Raw genomic sequence first — 11,857 nt, 5'->3', positions numbered from 1 at the left:
GGGAATAGTATTTTGGAAATATACTAGTAAAAGCGCTGGTTCTGTTGTCTGAGATGTATCTGAACATTCTGATGCGTTGCCACAATATTTTATATTTGGACCTCTGTCAATACTTGTGCAATCTGATGAGTGCATTTTTTCCCCAAGTCACTGTTAAAATTGTGTAAAAAAAAAAAGGGACGGGAATTTTCAATCATACTCCCTGATGACTGCTGGGATAGGCTCCACACCTCTGACCCCCGTGGGGACAGAAATGGATGGATATTTTCATGTTTTTTAAGCCAAGAAGTATTTGTATTCCGGAAACTTTTTCATTTGGGAAATACAGTGTTTGGTACTTGTGTTGGAAATAACCAAATACATCGGTCGATGTCTATGATGTGAGACAATGCAGGCATATCTCATTGTTCTCAATGATTTATTTAGAATGCTTTCAGTTGATGCTGAATTAGAGCGAAATGCTTCCTAAATATACACACGGCAAATCTGATTGATTTGTATTTGTAGCACAACCTTTTTATGATCTTATGTCACAATCTTGTGTTTTCCAAATTTCAAGTGAATAATTCCTTTAATCGTCCCACACAGGGGTAATTCCATTATGCAGCTATCATAATTTAAGATAACTAAAAGGAACAACCTGAAGTTAAAAAATGTCAAGAAGGTTTAGAAAATTAATTAGACAGTAATCCCTCGTTTATCGCGGATAATCGGTTCAAAAACCAGCCGCGATAAGTGAAACCCGCAAAGTACAGTCACCAACAAGAAGTACTGGGCAGGCTAACGAGTTAGTGGAAAGATGCCAATTCGTGATCGTGCCAACACGCAAAAACGGACTTCTAAAGTAATGTAAACAAACATTTGGAGCAATACTACATTGTCCTATTGGTTAGACAGGTTTCCCTAATTTAGAAGTTTTATTTTGACTTTTAAATGTTTTTTAATCTGGGGGAAAAAAATCCGCGATGTAGTGAAGCCGCAATAAACGAAACGCAAAGTAGCGAGGGATCACTGTACACGAATCATATCAAAGATTTTCATAGGTTGATGGCAGTATTGGCAGTTATAATCTATTTGAACAGTTTGATAAATATAGCAGGAAGGAGTGAGCTGCAATATCTTTCATTTTCATGCCAACGCTACCTATATTTATTCCATCTTGTTGCACAAAAGACATGGGGCTGATTAGAATGTTAAGAAAATGTCCACTAGATGGCAATATTGGATCACTTAATTCCCACAGTGAGGCCAGAAACAACCTGTTACAGTAGGCCACACACACACCATCTTGTATAACTTAGAGAAGAATGCATGTTTGAATAAATACAAGAGTACGCGTGAAGCAAGACTGCTCCGTGAGAAAGTGGCTGCGTTATCGTACGATGGAGGGTGCGGTTTGTTGTGGAGCGTAGTTTAGGTCTTTGTTTATACTGAAGAATGTTTCATATTGTGAAAAATACGTTACGTGGAGGCTATCACGTGCTTGGTATATGATGCCCGTCTATGGGTGTGTGTGCTTCTGCTCGGTCTGTGGGATTTTGGCCCATAATTCCTGCAGCTCTCAGGTCACTGCTCCGTTCTCACACACATATTTGACATTCCTTCCTCGACGCGATTACCATACACCTTCCACTCTTGGGTTTGGCTACGCAAAATATTTCCATCATTCCCCGCGTGCAGCTGGAACAATGTTCCAGTAATGAACAAATCGGCCCACCGGTACCCCTAACTTGCTCTTCTTTATCCCACACCCTCATTGCCCTCTCGCTTCAACACCAATTCCTGTTGCTTTGCAAATAGGAATCCTCTGGCACGACCCCTTTCCCCCCTGAGTCAGCTGTTTGTGTCTGCCAGCATGATTGGGTCATTTGGCAGCAGCATCTTTTCAATGACCTCCCGCGATGATATGGAAGGAAGGGGAGGGTAATGAGAGATAGATGAGAAGAGAAGCAACACAATAGGGCGTGTTTTCCTTACCGTGTGCTTCACACTGCAGGGAGAAACCCAACACGTGACTGAGTGAGCAATATGGTTTCCGAATGAGATAGAGATCATCGGACGAAAACAGAAAGATGGCAGAATATAACAATAATGCGAATATTAATAACAATATTCTTTATAATAATGGTCATTATTATAACCGTTTGAGCATTTATTAGATATCCTCGATATCCGTCTTAAGATCCATTTACTAGAACACTTTTTATTCCTAAGAAAACTGTCATACTAGTAAAACAATTAACTACATGTCACAAGTTGAGGGGAAAATATGCGCTTTTTAGTTTGGCCTTTCCATTCAGATTTCATGTATAGTCATTTGGATCTCTACTCATTACTGTGCATCTCCTAGTTCCAAGTACAGCACACTAATTAAGTGCAGGGGTTCTTGAGGCCACAGACCCTGCTTATGTGTGCATTGATGCTTCTTTCTCTTCCACAATGTTTTTTTTGTTCTCATGTGGGATTTTTAATGGCTGGGACACATCAATATATTCTCTATGTAATTGCCCTTTGTGGTGTGTCAGTGTCATGTGGGAACAAATCATTTCAGAGACGCATCAAATGGTTCTGTAAGGTTTACTGAGTCAAGAAAGACTGCTGCACACATAGCTGAAATAAATAAATGAAATAATTTTATCATAATAATTATACTAACCATCGTAGAATGATTGCTTATTTAGTGTTTCTGTTTTCTTTTTATATATATATAATATATATATAGCTTTCAATAAATTGTTCCCTTTAATATTTTGTTCTCCTGGGCGTATGCATGAGACTTTGGTTTATTCCATTGAATGTCCTGGTAGCAGCATTCTGTATCCACGGTATCGCACAGGAGCATCATCCCCTGAGGGTCGTTTCTATAGTGATGCTTAAAGAGAAGGCACCTCCCCTTGTGTGCTCCCCCTCTGTACTCTTCATCGCCCCTCTGCACCTCCGAGCAGAGGGTGCTGCGTCCTCTGTGGTCATGGTAAAAAGGGTGGAGTCCTGAAGAAGGCCCTCGGTTGTCTTTGGTTGCTCACTGGTTTGGTGTTCTGTGGTTGGCTGGTTGTTTTGAGTACATTTGTTCTATACATTCCAGTTGCTCCATGTCGTTGGAGTCTCCAGAGTCCCCGCGTGAACTAGCTTTCCTCATGCTTGTTGATGCATTCACAGAAACGCGCATTCATTTCTTCATTTTTCCTCTTACAGACATGCATGCATGTATGACGTGAGTCTGTCACCCCGTTTCCTCACGAATCAATACATCCATCAATCACTCTCACAGGTTCCCACCAAGCTTGCAGTGAGAGGAATAAGTGCGTCACATGTCATCAGTCCATTATTGGTCCTTGATCTGTGCAGATCATTCCATCCCTTTGTCCACATTGGAGTCTTTTCCCTTTAGACTGAGCACCCACTCACTCTTGTCCTCTCTCTGTATGGGCCAGTTGTAATTCCATTCTAGATATTGTCCAGCTGGTCCACAGCAGGAGATGTAAAAAGGCCGTGTTTTTTTTCTATTTTTTTTTGTGGTTTTGGAATAAAGGCCTTTGTGGAGCCATGGACTTTGGACTCTTTTGGCTGCCCTTCAGGTATTCTGTCAATAGTTCTGGTCTGTGAAGGGAAGTAGACCAGGCTATATCGCTTCCAGTGATGGACCACCGAGGATCCAGTTGGTCCCAGAAAGGGGGGAAAAAGGAATGATCTAAAACTATGGGGCTGTAGTGGCAAAAAGGTTGGTGAAAAGATAAACCCCATTAATGATTCATCAAATTTCCTAGTCAATGTTTGTCCCAACAAAGCAAGTTGTTCAGTGGAATGCGAATGGTTTTTGATTGACCGGTTCAGCCATTGGCAGGCTCAGGTCAAGGTTTTTAGGCAAGCAACTCGAGTTTGGGTGTTAGCTGCCATTAGCGGGGTCCAGTAGCACGCACCCTCTTGCCTCTCTTGCTGATGGTGGTGAATCGAAATGGTGTGGTGAAGTCAGGTTGCTCCCCAGGCGGGAAACGCTTCATGAAGTGAACATCCTGCTGGTTGGGGAGCGTGTGGGGACCGCGGCGAGGGCGCCCTCTTTTTGTGAAACCCACATACCAGCCTGTGTAGCGTGCTGACATCAGAGCCGTGTAGTGGTTTTCCAGAACCTTTTCCACGAAGACACAGTCGGCACTTCTGTTACTGGCCTTCTGAGGAAGAGGAAGCACAAGCACCCACGTGTGCAGAAAAGAGAGGCTGGTCAGGACAGTGGATCACAATCATTTTCTTCTGGGCATGTTGATGTGCCGGGAATTCATTCTTACCTTTCCTACCAGCTTGCCCCGGCGGTTCATGCACAGGTAAAAGTTGGTTTCTTTTCCCCGGATTCTCACCTGGCTACCAAAGGTGTCTGCCTCCACTACGAGCTGGGCTTGTGAAGGGACAGACAGAAGGAAAGACAGACGTTAGAGCCAAATAAAAAAAAAAAAGGCAATGCTTTGGTGTCAACAGAATCTCTTGATCTGCCATTTCATTCCATTTATTGTAAAAAAGCCACTTCCATCCACACAGCTGCTTTCTAATGGCTGACTACATCCTTTGAATTTTTTGTGTCACTGATTCTGGACAATTCCTTCTGGCACACACATACAGTTCAATCCATTTTTGTCTGTGCTGCCGTGATCAAAAGACAACCAAAATGAGTGATCCGTACTGAGACCTAGTTGATGGCCCACGCAAGTTTTCTATGGCATCAATGGAACCTTCCGTGTCTTCTATGTCTCTAGACGAACAGATGCTTTTAAGATAAGCGGTTCATGTAGTTGAGACGCTGCTGCCCACAAACTGGCCTCATAAAAACCCAAACAGATAACACTGGTGCTTTTGAGCATCGAGAGAAAAGCAATAGAAGATTTGGTCTTTCTTGCAGTACAATACATACGTACTATGTTCATCCTTGCGGGCAATATCACTTCCCATCCTCAAAGAGTGCTTGAGCCTGGTTAAAAATAAACCCCTAAAATGGTTCCTTCATGACCTTAGTCAACAAAGGGGTCAAGAGAAATCAATAAAGCCTTCCCTCTTAACCCCCCCCCCCCCCCCCAATATCCCTTCAGCTCTCTTGCATCGCTGTGCATGAATCAGACACAAGACAGCGATCTCTTCGTTTTTGGAATGCTTTTGGAAACATTTACAGAAGGCAATGTTTTGCTCGGGGTGGAATGTTGGTGACTTGTTTGTGAATTGAGATTCAATACAAGCCACCAAAGGAGGAAATAAAGAGACATGACCTCCTGGCTTCCTACTGCCCATCGATTCTGCGGATAGTTTAAGAATGGGTTTAGCCATAATTACATTCAAGGTGGAGAGGAAGATGGAATGGGGGATGGACACTGGGAGCGTTAAAGCATGGAAGTGGAAAGAAAAGGGGGGAGGCAGCGAGAAGACGCCTGCTGTTTCAAATCCAGAGGAGACAACAGCTAGGATGAGAAATCAATGCGCAGATCGATGAAGAAGATGAGTTTCTAACATCAGATTTGATACAGCCTACCAGCCTTCTCCTCTCAGTAACGTAACACCTTTCCTTTTTTTGACTCAAACACCTTCCTTCTCCCATTCTCTTTCTATCCTTCTGTCCATTTGTGAATCATTGAGTCAGCAATCAGTCGGTGAGGTCTAAAAGACATTGTGTGATGCCCCTGTGCCAAAGCCTGGGGAGGCTTGCACAATTGCCGCCTACATCTGTTTGTGCCTTCACTTGTTTAACCACCACGTGTGTGTGTGTGCGTCTTACCATATTTGTCTCCATCTTCTCCCCTGGCGCTGATTCGGCGCCCCAGCACTTGGACATGTTTGCCGCTGGTGCGACTGTAGAGCTGGTAAACCCGGTGGTGTCGTCGACTCATGGTGTCTCGCACCTGTGTCTGGTTCTCTACATGCACACTGAAGTTGACCCCATCCACACCGAGCACCTGTTGGAAACATGTGCCCATGCAGAAAAGTTTGAGAAAGTGCACCTCCATCAAAATACAACTCGTCTTCATTGTTGTAAAAATTCCTCATTGTCATGCATCTCACCTGTAATGGATTGCACATCACCAGCAACATCTGGATACATCTGGAAATTGTTGAAACAGAGCAATCGTTAAAAAAAAACCCAAAAAACATTGACAGCTGGGAGAGTCAAGCATGACGCCGTCAGTCATTCTCATTCCCTTCGCCCTTGCCCCGCAGTTCCAACAGCTCTTTGCCTTATTGGCCAATTGCTCACATTGCTAGCTGGCACAGTAGCTTGACACACAGACAGACAGATGTCCAGGCATCAGTAGACGGGCAGCACCCATGGCCCTGTTTATAGTTACGCTACCCGACTTCTTTCCGAGCAAACCCGAAGTTCCGACGGGGCTATGTCGAAGTCTGGCCTCCAAATGACCTGGCTGGACCGTCCAAACATACCGAGACAAATAGAATATGTTTTGCATGGGACATCTGAGGGAATGAGTCGGTTTATTTGGCTGAGGTGGATATGTAGACAGCTGGCCTGGAATACAGGTGCACACCGGCCTGTGATGTGGTTTTGGCCAGAAGTGGATTGTGGCACCAATTAGGTATGCTATGACTAAGTGAGAACATGAGCTACCAAATGTGTGGAAACATCATTTCTAGAGGAACAATTATGGTGATGGACAAGTCATGTGTGTCATCACACTGCTTATTTATGTTACTACTGAGCATGCACCTGAATTTTGGATTATCTGAGAGTCCAAACAGAAGCAGCTGGTTCTCTTTTTCCAATTAAAATATCCTCTAGCTCTATCTAATATTAAACCACAAACCTTGGAGCTATCGTTTGTTATGTCAAGCTCGATTGTGCAAAATCAGTCCTTCAGCTACTCTGCGTTAGTGACTTGATGACTTCCAGAACCAAGCATGGAAGGTGAAAAGCAATTCGGCCAATCTCGTCTTACTCCACTTCATCTCGGCAAGCCTCTTGCGTCTCGCTTCCACTCTGTGTCTGACTTGTTGCCCTCCCTCTCGCTCCTGCACCTCTTTCTCTCCCGCCTATCATTTTCCTGCCTCACGGTTTATGTTTGGGGTTAGTGAGGTGATTCCTCCGCACTGTCATGGGCATGCATACAGATGTGTGTATACAGGAGGAGCAAGCAGCTGACAGCTGGGCTGAAGCAAAGACATGTGCGCTATTTCTGAGACTGGGAGATTGAGATGGAGAGACCGGCTCAATAGGACACAAAGGGGTCGAGAGAAGGTGATGCAAGAATAAATAGCCAGGGAATGTTGCTGGCAAGGAATACAAAAAGGTGAGGGATAAAATCAGATGTTTGTGTGCGCGGGCCAGGAGTGGGATCATAAAAGGTTGCATCTCTCAGGAGGAATAAAGACTGAAGAGACAGTATAACCACAGAGTGTGGTCTGGTCTGGCGTGCGAATGAGACAAAAAGATAAATAATGGGAAAGAAAGGGGAAGAGGTTACAAGTCATGCACATCATAACAGAAGTTACCACCAGCTCCTGACTCTGGCAAATGTACCTCATCGCATACTCTTGCCTCATTCCCCTCCTTTTTCTTTGTTTTTTTCAAAACACATGGCTGCTTAAGGGCCACCACTCGTTGGCTCTAGTGATGGACATAATAGATTGACAGATTCATTGATTGTTAATATTATGAAATGGACTACTTGGCAATAACCATCGACTCAATTTGTGGTCTTAGAAAGAGCAACGTGACTTTAGCCAGGTCAACGTAAAATACTTGTGGCCAAGTGCAAAATTTGATCTTAGAGCCCATTTATTTGCACTTTCGAGTACGTTGGGATAGATAGCACATGAAGGACAGCAGGCCTCATCAATGAATCCAAAACAAATTTAATTTGTTTTGTTTGCAGAAGATGTTTCACATTGAATCCAAAGGGCTCTGGCTTTCTAAAGCCACTTGCCTTCAGCTCACCCTTTGTGGATTACCATGACCTGGATGGCTGAGAAATTACACAGACATATTGTATCCCCATTTCTGACAGCGCATACTTTGCTGTGTTGACTCTTCAGTCATTCTAATAGACGCAGACGTCCAGGGCAATGCTGTGTTGGCCCTCACATTTTACCTCCACCGCCAAAAAACCTGAGCCCCTGTGCCTTGTGAGGACTCTCAGCTGTTAAAACACCACGGCCGCACTGCCTTTGAGGACACTGGAGGAAAAGTGCCTCGACACTGGATTCCCCGCTCCCACAAAAACCACAGACACTCCGTGTTGTGCCAGCCACGGAGTGAACGCGAGAGGAAAGAGGGGACCGGTCAGGGGTGGGGGAGGGATGGGAAAAGGATAGAATAGGAGCAAAAAAAAAAAAAGGTCGGGCAGAGCGGAGGTATGGGGGGGAGAGGGAAAGCCCGGTGCGCAGTGGCTGTCTGCCAAAACAAGCAAAAGCTCTGACATCATAAACCTGCGTCCTCGCCGATGCACCAGGATAACACTGCGGTCGGACGAACGAACCTCAGTGCGACCGAGCGAGCACGGGTGCAAAGAGGGCGCGATGGGCCTGCTGGGACTCAGCATACAGAACAGCGGTTTTAGCTGTGTGTAGTCGTGGTTAGAGCGGTAGGCCGACACTGCATCAGCGGGCCTCGGCACGTTGGATGTTAGTCTGTGGGCCTCTGCGGCGGTGGTGAGGCAAGTGGGTGTGTGAGTGGTATCAGCAGGAACAGGCCCGACTGCGGAACAATAGTTAGAGAAAGCCTCAAAGTGGACCTGCGGCTTTTAAGAGAGTAGCAACAGGTTGCTGCGGTTAGGACTTTTTCCCTTTGCATGCCAGACTTTGATACAATGGGAGAAACTGCATTTTCTGGGCGGAGGGAATAAATCCATAAATGTCTGCGGTAAAGCGATAGGCAAGAAGGAAATGAACGGCTCGATATTTGCTTTGGTCGACCTTAACTAAAACCAGCAGACTAAACAGTCGGTCTGCTCGTCCTCAGATACTGCCAGGGGCGCCGTCATTCGTCAGTTATTAATTCAAAGTTTTATCTCAACAAGCATCTTTGGAAAAAATGGTGAAAATGCAAGACGAGGAAACAGATGTAGGCAGTTAGGTGGGTAAAACGCAGACAGCGGGGGATGCAGGCAGGGAGGAGAAAATCGGGCAGCGGCGCCGAAACACGCCCTGTCCAGGTTGCGCGAGGAATGAGAAGTATCTGACGATGGCTGCCATGTGGGAGAAGGAGAGCCGATGCAAGAAAAGAAAAATAAATCCCTCTCGGCTTTTAACAAGACACACCTCGAATGGGCAAGCAACAGCCCCCCGAGAATGCATCCTCCCTCACATTTGCTTTTGGCACTTTTTCATGTTCCTATCCCAGATAAAGTCAGTGTTACTTGACTCGCAAATAGTTTCAGTCGGAAAAGAAATTGGAGAAGGGAATACGGCCTTCCGAGCCAGTTTCGGCCATCCCCGAAGTAAGTGTAGATGGTGATGGAGATGTTTATGGCAGCTTTTATGAGTAACACAGCCCCGAATGTGACCTAGTGCCCCCGAACTGTCAGCCAATCAAAACAGGACTTTCCTTGCATGTTTTCCACGGGGACTGATGAGGAGTGATGTAATCATTTGACACTGCAATCCCTCCATCATCTTCATGCGTTACTCGACTCATTTGAAAGTAGTTTAAACACAAGGGGGAGACTGACCGGAGAGGTCTGATTACTGCAAGATAAAGACATTTGAAAGGGAGACTTACAAGACGGTCAGCGTGGAAAGAAGGGACCACATCGCTTCCCCCCTCCACTATGGAACTTGGCCCAGAGTCAGACTCCTCGCTCGGCCTGAGCCAGTCCGACAGCCCGGAGACTTTCCCTCAGTGGTTGAAATCCGGTGGATGTTAGGCAGAGTCAAAGAGTGAGCGGCCACTCCAGTTGGCATCGGCGATGGCGTGGCCCGGTTCCCACAGCGTGGATAATAAATCTGCGGCCGTGGGTAAACTGGTGTTTGAGGCTGGAGGAGTCGTGCCACTGTGACCGCAGGGCAACCTCGAACAGCTGTCCACGCCGGGGGATATAGTGGGCGGGGGCGCAAAGTGGTGAGCCAAAGATAAATCGCGCTCCCGACGAAGGACAGAACAGGTGAAATTGCGCGATCGATTTAGGGACTGTCAAACTCCGAAAAACCGGTGACCCTGCAGCAGCCCCGGCCCACGATGCGCGCGCGTAATCCAACCGACCGGCGCGTAAGAGGAAATGTGCAGTACGCTGGAGAAGGCGGTAGACGGTGGATTCGTTCCGAGATGACAGCAGCAAATGAGCTTCAGTCCCGGCTGAGTAGGTCCAGTAACTGTTGGGGGTTCCTGGCTACGTGAGAAGGATGCTCGCGCACACAGCAGGTGGGGGACGGAGGCTCTGCGGGCGCAGGGTGATGCAAGGCGCCTTCGGTCATGTCGGCTCCCCCGCGATGCCTCCGCTGGTCTGACGCTCCAGTAACTCAACAGTGTCCGTCACAAATGTCGATAATGTCCTGGAGCGGTCCAGCTCCGAGTAGTGTGCAGACGGGACGAGACTAAGGAGGGAGGGGGTAACTGGACAGGATGGGAGCAGCTGTGACTGGGTGGCGGACTCAGGGAGGAAATGACAGCCGCACTTTGCACCTGATTTTCCCGACTTGCCCGCCGCCCTCAGCCGCTGGTTGCCGCCTGGCTGCAGTACTTCTCCCTGCGCCTCCTCGACACAATACCAGCCAAAACACAGCTCGATGACATCACCTCCAAAATGTTTGAAGGGGAAAATGCAATTCGATCGTTTTATTTATTTTTTTAAACCTAGAAAGTTAAAGCTGTTCCTACGAAGAGCGGAGACGGGTGGGGGGGAGCACGAGTCTCTCCGCTCCGAGAGAGAGAAAAAACAGCTCCGCGTTGCAAGAGAGGGGTCGAGCTCGCCAGGTTAGTGGAGAAATAAAAAGTTGAACACTGCAAAGGTTTACCCAAAATCACACTGACAGATCCACTCGCCGTCCAAAACCTGCAGCCCCTCTCTTCTCTTTCTTCTTCTTTTCCTTCTTTTACTGCCCCTCTCTTTCATTCAAAAGGCAAAAATGAGCCCAGTTGTGTGGTTTGATCCACTTTGCTGCTATTATGCAGATGTTTCTCGCTTTTAAAAAACGCCAGACTCTTTGCATAAACAGCTCTCGTTCAGGGGGCTGCACGGTAGAGGCACGTCGGCAGGCACAGACCTCACTCTAAGAAAACCAGAACAAGATTTTAACAGACGCGGATCAATCCTCCCTTCCTCCCTCCCTCCCTCCCTCCCTCCTCGCCTCTCCTCTCCTCTCGCCCTCTCGCCCCCCCCTCCCTCTCTCTCTCTCTCTCTCTCTCTCTCTCTCTCTCTCTCTCTCTCTCTCTCTCTCTCTCTCCTCTCCCTCTCTCTCTCTCTCTCTCTCTCTCTCTCTCTCTCTCTCTCTCTCTCTCTCTCTCTCTCTCTCTCTCTCTCTCTCTCTCTCTCACAATTACACATTTGGTTCAAATTGAAATGTGTCACTCGCAACGCCATGCTGACTGTACTGCAGGACAAGAAGTAACATTCTCAACAGGTGAGGAACACAAGAAGAACTTTATGACCTCTGCTGTTTCCATTGTTGTTTGAACAGATCACGGAAAAGAATCCATAAAACTGTGGAATGTTGGAGAGTGGCCCAAGGAAGAAGAATTTGGTGAATCTAGCAATATAATGGCCCAAATTAGTATTGTTTGGCCTTGGTGAATATAAATTGGGTGGGTGAATTTCTGACTGTATGCACGAATGCAAATATGATGCATGGATGGTTGGATGAGTGACTGACTCGTAAGGACTATGTACAGCAATTCTTTCTGACCTAAACAAAGTGGAAAATTGGACTGAAGGACACT

At 46.5% G+C, this 11,857-nt stretch overlaps 1 protein-coding gene across 1 annotated transcript; it reads right to left on the bottom strand.

The window, feature by feature from the left end:
• Positions 1-2,563: 2,563 nt before the first annotated feature.
• Positions 2,564-11,227, bottom strand: fgf18a (fibroblast growth factor 18a). The gene is made up of 5 exons (XM_061278975.1): positions 9,704-11,227; positions 6,034-6,073; positions 5,750-5,927; positions 4,281-4,387; positions 2,564-4,166 (listed from the first exon to the last, which is right to left on the bottom strand). Exons 1-5 carry the CDS (start codon positions 9,733-9,735, stop codon positions 3,894-3,896), a joined length of 630 nt encoding a protein of 209 aa, XP_061134959.1. The 5' UTR covers positions 9,736-11,227; the 3' UTR covers positions 2,564-3,893.
• Between the last annotated feature and the right edge of the window lie 630 nt (positions 11,228-11,857).

Source organism: Syngnathus typhle, linkage group LG1 (assembly GCF_033458585.1).
Source record: "Syngnathus typhle isolate RoL2023-S1 ecotype Sweden linkage group LG1, RoL_Styp_1.0, whole genome shotgun sequence".
Classification (NCBI taxonomy): Eukaryota; Metazoa; Chordata; class Actinopteri; order Syngnathiformes; family Syngnathidae; genus Syngnathus; species Syngnathus typhle.
Note: the sequence above shows the minus strand (reverse complement) of the source record. Positions and strands in the feature narration are given on the sequence as shown.

What these genes read in the sequence shown, in the direction of transcription:
- fgf18a (XM_061278975.1), bottom strand. Translation starts at nt 9,735, where the DNA reads ATGTGGTCCCTTCTTTCCACGCTGACCGTCTT. An exon ending in AGAAGATGGAGACAAATATG is followed by an intron (nt 4,388 to 5,749) that starts GTAAGACGCACA and finishes TCCCTTCACAAG; the next exon opens with CCCAGCTCGTAGTGGAGGCA. An exon ending in GGGGCAAGCTGGTAGGAAAG is followed by an intron (nt 4,167 to 4,280) that starts GTAAGAATGAAT and finishes CCTCTTCCTCAG; the next exon opens with AAGGCCAGTAACAGAAGTGC.